Source organism: Lontra canadensis, unplaced genomic scaffold (assembly GCF_010015895.1).
Source record: "Lontra canadensis isolate GAN:19392208 unplaced genomic scaffold, GSC_riverotter_1.0 scaffold163, whole genome shotgun sequence".
Taxonomy (NCBI): Eukaryota; Metazoa; Chordata; class Mammalia; order Carnivora; family Mustelidae; genus Lontra; species Lontra canadensis.
In genome coordinates, this window is record NW_022631157.1 from 1,647,365 (window position 1) to 1,665,504 (window position 18,140).

The following is an 18,140-nucleotide window of genomic DNA, read 5'->3' on the forward strand; positions in this document are numbered from 1 at the left end:
CTAACTAGTTCTATCAATCACTGAAGAAAAGTGTGAAGGTCTCCAGTGATAATTGTCAATTTGTCTGTTTCCCTTTTCTGTTCTATTAGCTTTTGCTTCATGTGTTTTTAAGTCTGCTGTTAGGTGTGCCCACCTTTAAGATTGTTGTATCTTCTTTTTTTGTTGTTGTTTTTAAAGATTTTTATTTATTTGACAGGGAGAGATAGAGTGAGAGAGGGAACACAAGCAGCGGGTGTGGGAGAGGGAGAAGCAGGCTTCCTGCCGAGCAGGGAGCCCGAATTGGGTCTCGATCCCAGGCGCCCCAGATTGCTGTGTCTTCTTAGTGAGTCGGATCTTTTGTGCAGTGTTTCTCTTAATCTTTGGTCACTTTCCTTGTTCAGATTAGATCATTTCATTTCTATCATTCCATCTTCAAGGTCACTAACCTTTTTTTTTTCATCATCTCCATTCTGCGATTGATCCCATCCAGTGAATTTGTAATACTTCAGTTATAAAATTTCCACTGAGTTCTTTTTTATAGCTTCTACCCTTCTGCTGATAATTTCTATATTTCCGTTTGTTCAAGAGTGCTCCCCTTTCGTTCACGGAACATGGTTAACTGCTTTAAAGTCTTTGTCTTCTGGGGCGCCTAGGTGGCTCAGGAGGTTGAGCCTCCAATTCTTTTTTTTTTTTTTTAAGATTTTATTTATTTATTTGACAGAGAGAAATCACAAGCAGATGGAGAGGTAGGCAGAGAGAGAGAGAGAGGGAAGCAGGCTCCCGGCTGAGCAGAGAGCCCGATGCGGGACTCGATCCCAGGACCCTGAGATCATGACCTGAGACGAAGGCAGCGGCCTAACCTACTGAACCACCCAGGTGCCCGAGCCTCCAATTCTTTATTTCAGCTCAGGTCATGATCTCGGGGTTGGGGGATCGGGCCTGGGGAGGGCTCTGCACTCAGAGTGGAGTGTGCTTGAGATCTGGGATTCCCTCACTCCCTCTGCCCCTCCGCCCCCCTTGCACGAGTTCTCTCTCTCTCAAGTCAATCAATCAATAAGTATTTTTAAAGTAGTCTTTAAAATAAATAAATAAATAGTAGTCTTTGTCCTCTAATGATAGTATCTGGGTCGTCTCGGGGCTGATACTTATTGACTGCCTTTCCCCTTGTGCATTATCGGGCTTTTCCTGTTTTGTTTTGTTTTCGCATGTCAAGTAATTTTGCCTTGTGTCCTGGATGTTTTGAATAGCATGTGCTGAGACTCTGAGTCCTGTTAAAATCCTCCAAAGCATATCGATATGGGGGTTTTTTGTTTGTTTAAATCAGGAAACCTACCCAGTTCGGTTGAAATCTCTGATCCCAACCTGCCTTCTGTTCCAATGGCGGTTCAGTTCTCAAAGCCTTTGGTATGCTCTTCGTCAGTATGACTTTATCGGATTCTATCCCTGAGCTCCTTCCTTTCTGTGACCTCACCCTCTCCAGCTCTCAGGGTCCCCTTTCTTGGCCCTTAGATTAGAAATCTGAGGCTTAGGGCTCCCTCTACAGTTTCAGCCCTCCCATGCCTGGTCTACCTCCAGGATGAAATGGTGAGAAGAAAAAAAAGAGAAGTGACTAACAGGAATTTCCCACACACACTTTGACCCCTTTTCCTTGATGCGCATTCCATAGAGAAAGACTTTTCTACTCCTGGGGTTTTAGGTGTTTGCCCGGCTGCTGGTACTGCTGTGAGCCCCACCTTTGAGACTGGGGCTTGCCTCGGGGTAGGGCTGGGAGAGGGATTTTTAAAAAAAGAAAAAAAAAAAAACCCACATCATTTCTTCTTTTCTCTCTGGCCCCAAAGGACCCCCTTCCTTGGCCTCTCATCAAAAAGGGAGAGTTTCTTCTGAAGCTTTTTCTGTTCACACCTGCTGTGCAATTCTGGGGTTTGGCCTCCCTGAGTCTAGGCTGGAAAACATGCAAGGGAAAAATAAACCAGGAAACTTACTGCCATATTAATCTTCAAGCCGTTTGTTTGGTTGGTTGGTTTTTGCTGTTGTTTTTAATTCAAGTTTTAATTTCCCTCCCAATTTGCCTGCTAGAATTTACTCTTCAAAGTCCTCACATAGTTGCTTTATGTATTCTGTCCATTGTCTTTAGTTATAATCAGAGGAAGAGAGAGAGTGTAGGGGACTGACTCCATCTTAACGGAAACCAGAAGCCTTCCTTGGTTTCTAATCTTGGCATTGAATTTTAAAAATTCAAGTGTGTCTCCAAGCTGCATCTGGGATACTGGTTGGAGATGCACTTTCGCAACACAACATTTAAAAGAACGCTTTTCCCTTTAAATATTCAAATTCTTAAGTGAAGGTTGCCTGCACCCCTGCCAGTTTTTCTAGGTGAAAGGAGAGCAGAAGACAAGTTTATTCACTCTCTGGTCAGAGCAAGCCCCCAAACTTGTGATAATAATAATAATAATAGCAATTTGATTAGCAGAAATGATAATAACGATTGGTAAAGACCATGAACTTTGGAGCCAAGCTGCCTATGTTCAGATCCCAACCCTGCCTCTCACTAGCTGTGGGACCATCACCCTGACTGACTCAGTTTTCTCATCTGGACAATGGGAACAATAATAGTATCTGCTTCTGAACTGGTTGTGAGGATTCAATAAATTCATGTGAACAGAGGGCTCCGAATGGGCCTGACACAAAGGAGAGTCACCAAGCATTTGCCGGATTGGGAACAGTAATTGTCCCCATCTATTAGGCACCCACCTGCCGACTGGGGCTCATTTCCCTTGTTCAGATGAGGCAGTTGAGGTCTCTGAGAGGCAAATGGCTCGCTTGAGCCCATGTAGCTGGCAGATCTGGAAATGAGGGAGGCGTGGGTGGCTGGGCACCAGCTCAGAGAGCATCTGGCTGGTGATCCATCAGACAGCGGCGGTGGGGAGGCTCTTAACACCGCCTGGTCTGTGCTGGGAGAGAGGGAATGCAGGGGGAACGAGCAGGGGCGGGGAAGAATCAGCCCAGAGAGAAAGGCAACAGAAATAGCAGGGGAAGCCTGGTCATTGAGTGGCCCCAAAATGGAAAGCTCAATATTTTACTATCGGGGAAACGACCTATTTCCCCGGCAGCCGGCCCCACAGCCCGGCCGTGGGTGTTTCAGTGACAGCACAGCTCCTGCAGGGTCCTGACAGGCCCCGGGATGCCCTTCTCCTCCCGAAGAGAGCCCAGCGGAGGCCCCCAGGCAGCCCAGCCACGGGTGATGGGTGCAGCACGTTGGGAGGCACGTTGGGTGGCCTGCGGCTTCACCGTGAAGACCACATGTGGGGGCCTATTTGTTGTACTTGCTGGGGGATCTTGAGCAAGTCCTTGCCCTGTCTGGGACCTGGCTTCCCTGTATGTAGGATGAAGGCCAGGGGGGCATTGGCAAAATGTCATCTGGTGTCCAGGAAGGTTGAGACGCTTGGCCATCAGGGCGAGGGGTCCCCAGCCACAGCAGGTAAAGATGCTCTAATACGTGGAGGGTGGGGGAATGAGACGACACCCCAGCAGGAAACCCTGGGAGAGCAGTAGGCTAAGAAGCAGGTCCTCTGGGGCCAGTGGGACCTGGGTTCGAGGAAGAGTCAACTCCACCGTGACTGTCTAAACGTCCAGCCTCTGTGAGCCTCAGTCTCCCCGGCTGTAGAATGGGAGGCTGTGACTGTAGCTACTGATCCTGTCGGGAGGACTAGGTGCTGTAGATCCCTCCAAGCCCTCCACGAACCCAGCAGGAGTTAGGAAGCTCCACGGAAGCTCTGTTCTTATTTATTCAGGGACTTCTTGAACCTACAGCGACCGTGTTTATTCATATAATTGCTATTTTTGTTAGGGCAATCTTACAGTGGTCCCCTGCGCCTTCTAAAGGGCTGCGTGGCTGTTCACATGGTCTGTCCCGCACACTCTGAGTCCCGTGGCGGGGTCGGGGGTGGGGGTTGGTTTAGGGACTTCGCAGCGGCCCTCAGGACCTCCTCTATCTGCCTGTCACCAAACACCCCTGCACCTGTGCTCCAGGCCTTCCCTGGAGATGGGGGGGAGGTCTGGACGGCCTGACCCCACCAGTGTCTCCCGCCTCAAGGGGTGACAGACACCCAGCCTACTTGCCGCCCCTCCGGCGGACCTGAGGCTGGGGCGCCACATGGGCCACTCAACTGGGTGACGACACCACCCTTGACTGTCTCAGAGATAATCAAGGCATAGCCCCCGACCTTGGAGAGGACTATAGGGGGGAGGGTGCCAGGAGGCTGGGAGGTACCGTGCATGTGTTCACGCAGTCCTCACGGTGCCGGTGGCGAGAGGACAGAGGTAGGGGGCTGGGACTCCGGCTGGGCGTAGGGGAGAGGGCAGGCCTCAGGTGGCGCCTGCACATTGCTATTCGGAGAAGCCACGTTCGGGCTGTGTTGACAGTAGGGGACAGGGGCAGCTGCAGTGCCCAGGAGGCTCTGGCCGAGGTGGGAGCTGGCAGAAAGCCACCCTCTTTCTTCCCTGGAATTCCAAGGTCCCAGTGGGTACCAGGTTCAGGGGGTCACAGAGAGCCAGGGTATAGGCTCTGCCCACCTGTCATCCCCAGACTCACACCCTCGTGGAAGGGGCAGGGTCAGCGGGAATAAAGGTCCAAGTGCAGGGCCACCAAGCTCAGGGAGGGAGTAGAGACGCTTGTGCAGAGTCCCTTCTTGCTCGCTGCTCGCCTTCCAGAGCCAGCAGGGCATGTGCCCATCATGCCAGGCCACTGGCGGTGACCAGGGCTTCAGACCCCGGCTGCAGCTGCCACCACTGGAAACATGTCCTGTGGGCATGCGGGAGACACGGTTCTTAACGAGTGGATGAGACCCCAGCATGGCCTGGGCTTTGGAGCCTGTGGTGGGTAGGGTGGGCGCGAGGGCAACTGCCAGGGCAGTGTTAACAATATGGACGGGAAGAGTAACCTGCAGGCGGCACCCTAGTTTCCACGGTGCCCCAACATCCACCATCTGCAACCCAGCCCCAAAGGGGTCTGAGAAAGAGCTCGTCCTTGCCCTGCGATGCTTTACACATTGAAGGGGGTTCCTGAGAGGAGAGGGAAGGTGCCTGACGACAAGCGTACAACCGTGCGCGCACATGCGCACCTGTGTGCCTGTGTGACCACGGGTGCAGTCAGCCGTCGGCCCTCAACAGAGTGCCCCGCATACAGAAGCGTCCACTGAAGGAACGAATGCTTGTGTGTGTGCTATGGGCGGGGGAGGGGCGAGGAAGATTGCCACTAAGTTACAGGGTAATTTTGGAAGACAGATCGAGAAGCTGACTTTCAGGTGCGGGGCTGTGGGGGCAGGGAGCAAAAGGGGACCAGTTCCTTAGGAAAGATAGTTCTTAAGAAATTGGCCATTGCCAAAAATTAGGAAAACAAACCCAGAGCTCCTGAGTTTGAAGTCAGTGGCTCTGGTTGAAGACTAAATTAAGACATCTTTACAGAGAACAATTTGGCAACTGTTATCAAAAGCCTTTAAAATTTAGAGGATTTGTAGAACCATTCATATTCAGTTTTTCAACAAATACTTGTAAAGCTTCTACTATGTGCCAGTCATGGTGGGTGCTACCATGTACACAGTGGTGATCAAAACAGACATCCTTGGGGGCCCGGGTGGCTCAGTCGGCTAAGTGTCTACCTTCAACTCAGGTCATGATCCCAGGGTCCTGGGATGGAGCCCTGAGCGTCAGGGTCCCTGCTCAGTGGAGAGTCTGCTTCTTCCTCTGCCTCTGCCCCTCCCCCCACTCCTGCTGTCCCTCACTTTCTCTCTCTCAAATAAATAAAAAAAATCTTAAAAAGAAAAAAAAACCAGATATATAATCCTTGCCCTCAGGGAGCTTACTTAATAGGGGGAAGATACAAATTAATATAATTATCACATCAAATATAATTACAAATTGCAGCAAATGGTTTGAAGGAAAAGTATAGTACAGGGTAAGAGCAGGGTGCACCCTAATTAGATGGGAGTGGCAAGGACAGACTTGTCTCAGGGAGAAATATTTAATACAGGTACAAACAGTGACCTGAAGGATGAATCAAGGTCAGGTGATGAATGGGGATGGGGAGAGAACGAGTATTTGAGATCACATAAATAGTGTGTCCAAAGGCCCTGAGGCAGAACAGAGATTGTTTTGCTTGAGGAGTTGAAGGCCGGTGTGGCTGGAATACAGTGAGGGACAGAAAGAGAAGGAGATGGGGCTGAAGGGACCAGATCATATAGGGTCTTGTAGGCCACATTACCGAGTTTTGATTTTACCCTAAGGGTAGTGGATAGTCATTGGAAGGTGCTAAACAGAGGAAGTGATAACATGATCCACTTGGAGCGGAGAATGAGTCGGAGGGGCTGAAAAGTGGAAGAGGGCAGATGAATCAGGAGACCTCAGCAGCCAGGAAGGGAGATGTTGATGTTGGTGACCAGCAGGATCCCAGGGACGATGTGGGAAAGAAGGTGACTCGAGGACGTGGTGTTTGAGTACGGATTGGATGTACATGAGAGGGAACAGTCCAGGTGATGCCAAAGAACTGCATGGCAGGCAGGAAAGGGAGGGAGGAAGGATGTGCCCAGGGAGTGGGCCATTTCAGTGAGTGGTCATGGAAGAGGGGCGAGTCCTTGGGGCGGCTAGGGTGGGTAGGGGAGAAAGCAATGAGAAAGTCAAGGATCTGAGAAGCCAGAGGGGCGACCGGTCATCCACACGGCTGTAGAAGCCCCCAAAATCAATTATAACGACAAGAGGGAAAACAAAAATTGCCCAACTATTCAGGGTGATTAGGTAAATGAGGGTTTATCCACTGGGCAGCAGATCTGACAACCGCTAAAAATACGGGTGGTACCTCGGGACAGTATGGAAAGGTGTCTGATAAATGTTGAGTGGGAGAGAATATTCCAGACATCAAGAATGGCTGAATCCTTTGGGCTAAAAAGCCTTACTACAAACTTTATTAATTTTTTAAACATTTAATTGAACAAAGAACAGAAAAGTGCACCGGCCACAAGCAGAAGGCTCTGTGGGTTTCAATATGTGGCCAGCACACAGATCGATCGATAGAAACGCCCTTGGAATCCCCCCTACCACCCCCTACAAACTTCCGCCAATGTAGCCACGGTCTGGACCATAATTGGTTTTGCCTTCAATCTTATTTGATTTGTCATTTAAAAATTTTAAAGAATGTATACAAATGTGACATAATTATTTCCGCCTTGTAGACAGAGGGGAATTTGACCAAGGGTCTCTCAGAACTACCAAAAAAAAAAAGAAAAAAAAAGTGGTTAAATCTATGTGTTTTAAAGCAAAGGAAAGTGGGAAACAGAGGGGTTTGATTCATTTTCTTTTCTGGAGTTTCCACAGGAGCTTGTACTATTTTCGTAGGAAAGAAACCACTAAGTGGGAAACAGCGGGGTTTGATTCCCTTCTCCAGAGTCTCTTCGATGAGCGTGTACTATTTTTGTAGGACAGAAACCACTAGGTTAAAAAATATCAGAGCACTGACTTTCCATGAGCCCAGCTCTGTCAGGAGGCTCCCCGTGCTGCCTGTGGACCTCAGCAGAATCAAGTGACCCCGCCGCTGTCTGGGGCTTGGTACTGACCCCAGCATGCAGGTGGGGGCCTAGAAGAGGACCTCTGGTGTCCTTCCCAACCAGCCTCCCCAGTCAGCCTCACCCCAGCTCCATGAGCATCTGGGGAGGGGGGAGACCTCACACCTGTCCCTCCTTCCCTCTCACAGGTGGAAAAACTTGTGAAATACCTGGATCCCAACGACCTGGGGAGAATCAACTTCAAGGACTTTTGCCGAGGGGTGTTCGCCATGAAAGGTGAGAGCTTCATGGGAGGGAGTCTCTCAGGCTTCTGTCCAGCTGCAGAGGCTGGCCTGACTGGGGTTTCAGCTGGGGCTCCTCCCAGCGGTGCTGAGGAGAAGGATCCAGGGCTCCTGCAGCTGCCGCAGCCATGCAGGGGCCATGGGAGGGTCTCTGAACCAGTGGGACGGTCACTTCTACCCTTCCCGTCGTCTGTCCCACAGAGAAAGGCTCCCGATTGCTTTCCTTCCTCCTTGCACCCTCCTCCAGGTCACCTCCCTCCAGGATGACCAAACCGTGGGCAGAGCCAGACACCCATTTTCTCTTCTTTTTCCTTTGTTTCCTCCCCTCTCTTCCCCACCCACCCCCCAGTCTCTTCTTCCCTCCCAGCTCTCCCCCTTGAAGGGGCAATATACCATCCCTCTCTTTTCCCCAGTTCAGAGGCAGTTGTGAGAGAACCCCAGGCATCAGAGGCCACTCATGGCCACACTTACCACTAAACTGCTTGTCTGGAGAAATCGGCTTAGGTCGCCAGACAGGTGGGCTGTGTCCTCTTCGAAGCTTTCCTGCCACCTGGGAAGGAAACCATGTTTTCTTGTCAGAATGAGCCATTCTCTGTGGGGGAAGCTAGGGTTCTTGGAGGGTAGGAAGGAGGCAGGAATGACTTCCTTGAAAGTGGGGTGTGATGTGAAGGGAGCTGAGAGGTTGGGAGGGGCTGCACATGGCCCCCTTAAGGTCTTCTGAATAGAACTGGCTGGAGGACCACCACCAACCACACCAGTGTGTGTATACACCAGTCGCTTTGCAGGTTTGACTGCCTTTATCTGAAAAGATACCGGGGCATTTGCTCAGAAACAGTGGAGGGACGCCACCTGTGTAACCGAGTCAGCAGGAGGTAGTGTCATCCTGAGGGTGACCCTCTCCTAGATGTCCTGGAGTTGGCAGGGCCGTTGAGGGCCCCAGGCTCAGGGGAATGTGTGCCTTTGGTGTCTCTGTGAGCCAGGCAGGGAATATTGCCTTATAGCCCTTCCTCCAGGAAGGCCTCCCTGATTCTCTTTGCACTTGACCTGCCTTCTGCATTTGGGACTCTCTCTTTCATGTGTTCTCTGTTGGGGTTAATCCCTGTGGGAGAATGCCTGGAGGGAGGGACCTGTCTCTGTTCCCCCCCGTGGAGTCCTGGCCCAGCTCCTCCATGGCCCAGTACTCCATCTCTGCCTTGGAAGGATCAGCCGGTCTCTTGGAGGCTTGGGCCCTGTGCCTCCCCCACAGCCCTTCTTACCCAAGGCCCAGGAACCAGAAGCAGAGCTGCTGAGGCCCTGAGCTTGCGCTGTCTGTCTGTCCACAGGGTGTGAGGAGCTGCTGAAGGATGTGTTGTCGGTGGAGAGCGCGGGGTCGCTGCCCTGCACACCGGAGATCTCAGACTGTGTGGAGCAGGTAAGGGGGCAGAGGCCCAGGGGAGGAAAGGGGAGGAGGAGCCTCCGGAGGGCCCGCCTTGCCCTTTCTGATCTTCCTGCCTTTGCTCTACTTTGTTGTGTCTCCAAGACTGTTTAAGTTCAAAGTCAAGAAGTAGCTTTCAGAACCTGAGCAATGAAGCCCCTTGGGAAGCCACAGCAAAGAGGGTAGGGACCAGGAGTCCTCCCAGAGCACCTTTATTCCCCACCCTTGGGTTCCAAGGGGAAACTGAGTCCCAAACAGGGAAAGTGACAGACTTGAGGTCAATGGCAGACGGGACAACAATTTTTCTCTTTTCCCCTGTGTCGCAACCCACAGAGCCAACCGACCCCTGAGTGGTTTACCCCCAGACAGTCTGCCAGTTCTCAAGCACTAGCCAGGGGCCTAGCAGTTCCTTCCCGCTGAGTACCAGAGTTAGGGCAGACCCCGGGCTCAAGGATGCGGCCCCACAGGACCGCCCCATGGAGGGGCAGCCACAGATGGGGGTCCCAGGCTCTCCGCACCTGCACTGGCTGAGCACAAATGTGGGGATTCCCACAAAGCCCCTCAGGTTCTGGAACTCACTGGAACAGCTCCCAGAACTCAGGAGCACACGGTGTTTGCGATAATTAGTTGTTTATAAAGGACACGACCCAGGAACAGCCAACTGGGAAAGATGCGAAGGGCAAAGCATGGGGGTAGGCGGTGCAGAGACCCCATGCCCTCCCCACCCCCGCCGCCTTCCCAGCACACCCGCACGCTCAACAACCAGGAGCCCTCCAAACTTCGATAACCCCATGGGTGGCCCCTCTTGCCTCCCAAGGTGGGGTTGTGGGCAAGCTGGACGTTTCCACCTTCGAGTTACATGGGTCTTTCTGGTGACCAGACCCATCCTGAAGCTCTCTAGGGGCGCCACTGGTTCACCTCTTTAGTATGAACTCAGGTGCGTTGGGGAAGGGCTCCTCATGCATGACAAAAGACACTCCCATCACTCAGGAAGTTTCGAGAGCTTTAGGAACTCTGTGCTAGGAAGTGGGACAAACACCACAGTCTCCGGGGCTCTTTTTCCTTTATCCTCACCTAATGGTTTTTCTTTTTACTATAAAACTTTGAATTCTTTTCCCAAACACACGTGGCTACATCCTACAGATGGACACAGGTTAGGGTGATTGTGTTGACAGTCACCAAGGACCCTTCTGGGCAAGACACCCTGGAGCTGGAGGAGGATTATCTTGGTTTCCCATCCGGGTCAGCTCAAAAAACCTTTTCTCTGCCTCCCGTTGGTGTCTTGTCTGGACCCTCCAAACATAAGTATTTTCTGCCGCGGAAGGAGGTCCAGGACCCCAGAGGTCACTTTGGCTGGGTGGTGGGGTCGGGGTTGGCACTGGATCAGTGGGAGTCCTCACAGAGGACCACAATGCTGGGGGGGGTTGGGCAGCAAAATGGTGTTGGAGAAGCCAAGGCTCAAAGGCAGCAGAGGCCAGAGCCAGGCCCCAAGTCATGGGGACAGGACCTCCCACACAGAGACCAGGCGCCTGGCCCCCAGGGACGAGTGATGAGAGCTAGACTCCAGGCCTGCCTCACAGGCCAGTGGATGTGGGGTGAATATGCATTTGGGCCCAACTAATGGGACGGCGGCCAGGATCAGGGCAGAAGGCTCTCCACATGGGACAAACACTGAGCATCCCCAGTTTTTCAAGTGGGCCCTTGTGGACTGCTGAGCAGCAAGGCCGTGGGGTCACTCAGGGCTGGTTCCATACCCCACTGGGGCCCCTGACTAGGTATGCAAACCAGACACGCTGCCTCTGGCACTCCTCTGGGCCTCAGTTTCCTTAGCTGTAAAATGGGGCTGGCCATGCCTCTCTAGGGGACCTGTGGAAATCAGTGAGAAAATACTAATTTCCTAATCCGCTAATACATGAGGGCTCCCTTCCTCCCCGTGCTGTGTCGTAGGGGTTGGAACGAGAGTGCCATGCTCATTCCACTTTACCCCTGGATACTGGCATTTCATAAGTCTGTCAAGAAAGAGGGCTGCCCACGAGGAGCTGGAGGGCAGAGTAGAGCGGGCCAGCCCCCGCCCCGGCCCCCCCGCCAGTGTTGCCCGAGCAGGTCCTGTTCCTGCAGCACTGGGCTGCTCTCTTGGCCCCCATGTGTGGCCGTCCACGCTTCTGCAAGAAACGGTAAAAAGAGACCCAGAAGCCTTGGGCTCCAGGATGCTGCTTTGCTTTTGGCGCAATGCTGTTTTCCAGAATACAAAATCTGGAGGTTTGAGGAAGCAGGAAGAACATGCCAGTTGAACCTCAGCCCCCACCCCCCGGTGTCCCTTGTTTTCTCTCTCGGGACCTTCCTGCAGATGTGTCTTCATTTCCCTTTGTTGCAGCCCCTCTGGGGTGAGCACGTCATGCCATCCATGTAGGTTACTTTGAGGTGGCTCTGCTGGCCGGAGCCGGGGGAGGGGGCGACGGATCACCGGATGCACTAGGCAGCTTTGTTCTGGGGCATACCAGCCAGGCAGCTCAGTGGACCTGGGCTCTGTTCCTTATGATGGGCTCCCTAGTGATGGGAGCTGGGGGGAGCAGAGGGTAGGGAGGAGGACAGGTCAAAAGCCAGCCGGCAGGGCCTGTGGGCTCCTGCAGGACCCCAGGCCTCCGTGATGGCAATGAATCCCCTTCCTGGCTCAGCCTTCTGGAATGTGCAGCTCTGGGCTCCATTGGGCAGACCACCCACAGCTCCTCAGGTTGGGGGAGATGAGGGGGCGAGCCTGGGCAGGTCTTAACCCTAAAGACTGGGTCCTCAGCACCCTGCTGAGTCCCATCTGTCCCCAAGGGGTCAGCTTGAGACCGACCAGAACCTGGATCACTCAGGCTTCCAAAGTGCTAACCAGAGACAAAAATAACTGCTGGGGTGGTTTGGGAACCCTATGGGGAGGACACAATGATGGGACAGCAGGAGCTCCCCCTCCTCTCCTCAGAGTGTAGGGGTCTGGATGGGGGAAAGGGTGTAGGCAGGTGGGGAGCACCTCCCACCCAACAGGGTGGTAAAATGAAAGCAGAGCCCACAGACGCTGTGAGAGCCTGGGCCCTTGCTCATTCTCCCTCGTGGGCTGATTAATAGGGAACCCCATAAAATGAATGGGGCATCAAGCTGCCCGCTCCTCCTATGAAACTGCCGCATCAATGAATGATGTCACCAGCCAGTCAGTCCCCAAGCGAGGAAGTCATTCTTGATGCCCCCACAGCCAGCTAGCCTCGAATCCCCTGATGCCCACTCACCCCCTTTTCCTTCTCCCACTGCTGCCTACAGCTCTCCTCACTGCCCCCAGCCTTCTCCTCTCCAGACCCTTAGCCCAGTGCCTCAGCATCTTCCTAAGGAACTGCTCCGTCTCTCCCTTCTGTGACCCCTCATCACCAGTGGGATAAACTCAGCTTGCACCTGCTTCTCCAGCCTCATCTCTCAGCACCCCAAGATTGGTGACACCCAGCTGTTCCTTATTTTATGTAAAGGCCAAGTTCTCTCTTGCCTCCCAGACGTTGCACAAGTTTTGTCTTTCTCCTGGGATATCCTCCCACACATTATCCCTGGGCTAATGTCTACTCATTGCTAAGACTCACACCTCCTCTAGGAAGCCTCCCCTGGTTCCCTCTGCCCCAGCCTGTCTCCCCTCTCCCCAGCCTGGAGGAGGACCTGCACTGAGCTTCCTTGAGGCCCTGGGCCTTAACCTCAGCCTCCAAGTCCCCTCCCCAGGGACACTCTTTTCACCCTGTGGTGGCAGGGCTCGCTTGAACTGACCTTGTCTCTACATCGAACACATCCTTATTCATGGTGCATAGAGCGTTTCTCTAAGTATTTCCAGGATTAGAAATCTGAAAATGCTGTATCAAAGGGTATGCAGGCATTTTTTTTTTTAATAGATGTGTCCAAATTTTTCTTCTAAAAAGGTGATACCGATGTATCGCCCAACAGCATGTGGGCCTGCCCATCACCAAGCCTTAGCTTTCTCCTTTGGGGAGTTACCGGTTCACAGTCTTTGCTCATTTTCCTTTAGGTGGTTTGTCTTTTCCTTATTGATTTATAAGACATTTATATATATTCTGAATGTTAATCTTTATGTATTTTGCTTGTACTTTAGTCTTGTTTTTGGCCTCTTTTATGGTATAGAATTTTAAAATTCTTAAGTAATCATTACCCATCCTTTCATGCCATTTTCATTTGATGCTTCTCTATCTCAAGGCTATAAACATATCCCCCTATATGGTTTATTTTTCCCCCCAGTACTTTTAGACAAAAGATGTTATTCTTAGCTCTTTGGTCCCCTGTGGCATATTTTTGGTTTTGCTGAGGATGTATTCATCTGGTATTATTTTCCAAATGTTGCCGGGGGTTTAAGCCCCTCCTGTCAGATAATCCTACTTTCCCCACTCACTTGGGATTTTACCTCCTTCTCGTATGCTAAATTTCCTTATAAACATGGTTTCTTTCTGGACTGTGATCTGTTCCATCAGTCTGTCTGTCTGTTTATTTCTGAGCCAAAACCAGTCTCAGCTACCATTCATTGCTTCATAGTTTGATATCTGCTAGAGACAATCTCCTTCAACCTTCTTCACTTAAAAATGATTTTTGTTATGCTTACACATTTTCTCTTCCAGAATACCTTTTTTTGTTTTATTTATTTTAAAATTTTATTTATTCATTTACTTGACAGAGAGAGACACAGTGAGAGAGGGAACACAAGCAGGGGGAGTGGGAGAAGGAGAAGCAGGCTTCCTGCAGGCCAGGGAGCTCGATGTGGGGCTCGATCGCAGGACCCTGGGATCGTGACCTGAGCTGAAGGCAGACGCTCAACAACTGAGCCACCCAGGTGCCCCCTTTTTTTGTTTTAAAAAAAGATTTTACTTATTTATTTGTCAGAGAGAGGGAGATCGCAAGCAGGCAGAGAGGCAGGCATAGGGAAAGGGAGAAGGAGGCTTCCCGTTGAGGAGGGAGCCCAACACGGGACTCGATCCCAGGATCCCGGGATCATGACCTGAGCCGAAGGCAGACTCTTAAACAGCTGAGCCACCCAGGCATGCCCAGAACACTCTTTTTTGTCAAAATCTGTTAAAAACCCTGCTAGAGAATTTGTTTGAAATGTGTTCATCTACTGAAGGGAATTGGCTTCTTTATAATATGGAATTCTCTCTTCCAGGGACTTTAGTATATCTATGTTTAGTCTGGCTTTCTTTTGTGCCCTTCAGAAAAATATTACAATCTTCTCAAATAGGTTCTGCACCTTTCTACGTAGGTGACTATATTTTAGAGTCTACTGCTGTTGTTACTGCTGTAGACTCTTTGTGCCATGACAGTTCCCCATTGGCTATGGCTAGTATGTAGGGCACCTTTTGATTTTTGGTGTTGATCATGTCATGACAACCTTACTAAACCCCCTCATTAGTTCTAATAGCTCACTTACATACTCTTTCTCAACCTTACGCTATCTAATAAAATAGCTATAGTACTTTTCTGCGTAAGTTTAAATAGCTATGTAATATTTCATCACATGAAGACAACCAAATTTATTAGTTCCTTATTGTTGGGCATATATATATACACACCTATATTAACCTAACTGGGGGGATTAACAAAGGCAGTGTCATCTTCATTCTGGTAGCTAAACAGTTCCCCATAGGAGCAAACACTGCTTTAGAGTAAGTCTGAGGTTGGCAGACTACAGTTCCTGTGGGCCCAATCTAGCAGGCTGTTTTTGTAAATAAAGTTTTATTAGAACACATTCATCCCCATTTGCTCACCTCTTGTCTGGGGTTCTTTCACATTACAGTGGCAGAGTTTAGTGGCTGTCACAGAACTATATGGCCCACAAAACCTAAAATATTTAGTATCTGCCCTCTACTGAAAAAGTCTGCCAGCCTTTGGGATAAAATCTAAGTGAAACTATTTTTTATTTTTTAAGATTTATTTATTTATTTGAGAGAGAGAGAGGCACACACGTGAGCACACGAGCCAGGGGAGGCGCAGAGGGAGAAAGAGAGAGAATTGCCGGCAGACTTCCCGCTGCTGGAGCCCAGTGCAGGGCTTGATCCCATGACCCCAAGATCATGACCTGAGCCGAGATCAAGAGTCGGACACTTAAGAGACTGTGCCACCCAGGTGCCCCAGAGTGGAAACTATTTTATCAAAAGGGTGCTAATCTTAAAATTTCCAATACTTCGGCTGAATTCCTTTCCAGAAGAGTTGTTTCCTTTACCCTCCCATCAGGATTGTGGCAGAGTCCAACTACTCTCTTGAAATAGGATGTTAACTGTTTTCTCAAATCTTTCTAATTTGAGAGGCTAAAAAGATTAGGATTGCTCTTTTGAATTAAAATACACTTGAGGGGTGCCTGGGTGGCTCAGTGGGTTAAGCCTCTGCCTTCGGCTGGGGTCATGATCTCAGGGTCCTGGGATCAAGCCCCACGTCGGGCTCTCTGCTCATTAGGGAGCCTGCTTCTTCCTCTCTCTCTCTCTGCCTGCCTCTCTGCCTTCTTGTGATCTCTCTCTGTCAAATAAATAAATAAAATCTTAATAAAATAAAATACACTTGAACTTGGGGCATCTGGCTGGCTCAGTTGGTATAGCATGTGACTTTTGATCTTGGGTTTGTGAGTACAAGCCCCACATTGGATGTAGAGATTACTTAAAAATGATAGCTAAATAAACAAACAAATAAAATGCAGTTGAACTTCTTCAGTTACATTTATTGGAGTTCTTTGTTCATTAATTTCCTGCCCACATTCTTCACCATACTTTGTATATATGTACTCATTTTTTTTTAAAGATTTTATTTATTTATTTGACAGACAGAAACTACAAGTAGGCAGAGAGGCAGGCAGAGGGAGAGGAGGAAGCAGGCTCCCTGCTGAGCAGAGAGCCCGATGTGGGACTCGATCCCAGGACTCTGGGATCATGACCTGAGCCGAAGGCAGAGGCTTTAACTGAGCCACCCAGGCGCCACTATATGTACTCATTTTCATTGATTTATAAAAACTAGAAATGTTATATTTTGGGATATACATTACAAATATTCTTTCAGCTTGTCGTTTGTTTTTAACTTTGTTTATGACAACGGATTTGCACTTCTTTTATAGCTAACTCATCCATCTTTTCCATTATAGCTTTGGCTTCTTGTGTGATGCTTAGAAAGGCTTTCCTACCCAAGATCGTGGAACTATTCTATTTTAAATATTTTATTTATCTATTTTATTTATTTATTTATTTGAGAGAGAGAGTGTGTGTGTGCGCACATGTGGGAGGTGGCAGAGGAGAGGGAGAGGGAGAGAGAAAATCTCTAGCGGACTCTCTGCTTAGCGTGGAGCCTGACTTGGGGCTCAATCTCATGACCCTGAGATCATGACCTGACCTGAAATCAAGAGTTGGATGCCTTACCAACTGAGCCACCCAGGGGTCCCTATTCTATTTTATTTTTACTTCATGTATTTGTTTTTTTGTTTTGTTTTGTTTTGTTTTTTAGAGAGCTTTTTTTTTTTTTTAAGATTTTATTTATTTATTTGTCAGAGAGAGAGGGAGAGAGAGCGAGCAAGCGAGCTCAGGCAGACAGAGTGGCCGGCAGAGGCAGAGGGAGAAGCAGGCTCCCTTGCTGAGCAAGGAGCCCGATGTCGGACTCGATCCCAGGCCGCTGGGATCATGACCTGAGCCGAAGGCAGCCACTTAACCAACTGAGCCACCCAAGTGTCCCAAGTATTTGGTTTTTATACTTAAAATTTTGATCCATGGAATTAACTCTGATGTCTGGAGTGAGGTAGGGATCCAGCTCTCCTTGCTTCCTGTCAGTCCTTTACCCTCCCTCCCACGCCCACCTAACCTCACGGGAACCGGAAGCTCTTTGCAAGGTGATGCTGCATTGGTCCCCTGGTGGCAAAACAAAGGGGGTTTACTGGGCCCCCAGACTGTCAGCCCCGGCCCAAGGTGGCCCTTCTGCCCGTCCTCGGAAGGAGCTTTGCCAAGCCTCCGTCTTGCCAGGGCAACTGTTAGAAATCTGCCCTGGGCTTCTCTCTAGGCCCGGCCCCGGGGAGCTTAAGCCCTAAAGGTCCACGGGTATCCTTGCTTAACTTGATCCATCCTGAAGCAAATGTTTCTAAAACCTCTTGTGACAATGGCACTTTTAAATTCTAAAAATATTTGTTCTGAGAAACAGCGCTCTGATTCAGCTGTGCCGGTGCGGGTGTGGGTGGTGGCGGCGTGCTGGTACTGATGTGGTGATGGGGGAAGGGGGTTCAATGGCTCGGTGGTGGGGGAGGGGGTGATGTGATCTTTTTTTTTTTTTAAGATTTTATTTATTTATTTGAGAAAGAATGAGAGAGAGAGCATGAGAGGGGAGAAGTCAGAGGGAGAAGCAGACTCCTTGCTGGGCAGGGAGCCTGATGCAGGACTCGATCTTGTGACTCCAGGATCATGACCAGAGCTGAAGGCAGCTGCTTAACCAACTGAGCCACCCAGACGTCCCTCGATGCAATTGATCCTTTCTGCTTAATATGGCCACAATGTTTTTCCTATGTTCCAATAGCCCCCTCCTCTTAAAGGAAAGACTAATTTGCTTATCCCAAGCCCACAGGTTCTGTAAAAATAAAAGATCCTTGAGTCATATCTCGGGGAAACATCTGAACTCTGGCTAGAGCAGAAGTGGCTGGGACAGAAGCTGAGGAGATGCTGAAGGCCCTTTTGTTTGTCCCCTCACCCTGGTCTGTCCCCGGCCTTCTGCCGCCAGCCATCCCTGCCCTAGGAAGGTTGGCCTGAGCCAGCCCAGAGCACTGGCTTCCAGGACGCTCCTGGGTTCCACCTCCTGCCTCACCCCTCCTCGCTGCTCAAGTTCCCACTTCCCTTTAGAACCTAGCCTCACAGCACCTGAGCAAACACGGGAGAGAGGCCG

At 50.4% G+C, this 18,140-nt stretch overlaps 1 protein-coding gene across 1 annotated transcript in view; it reads left to right on the plus strand.

Annotated features, from left to right (window-relative positions):
* The window catches only part of RAB11FIP4 (RAB11 family interacting protein 4), a 110,280-nt gene that overhangs the window by 28,423 nt on the left and 63,717 nt on the right, over positions 1–18,140 (plus strand). The window contains exons 2-3 of the mRNA XM_032845319.1: positions 7,721–7,808; positions 9,136–9,224. Coding sequence (XP_032701210.1) covers positions 7,721–7,808; positions 9,136–9,224 — 177 coding nt within the window. The remainder of the gene's footprint in view (positions 1–7,720; positions 7,809–9,135; positions 9,225–18,140) is intronic.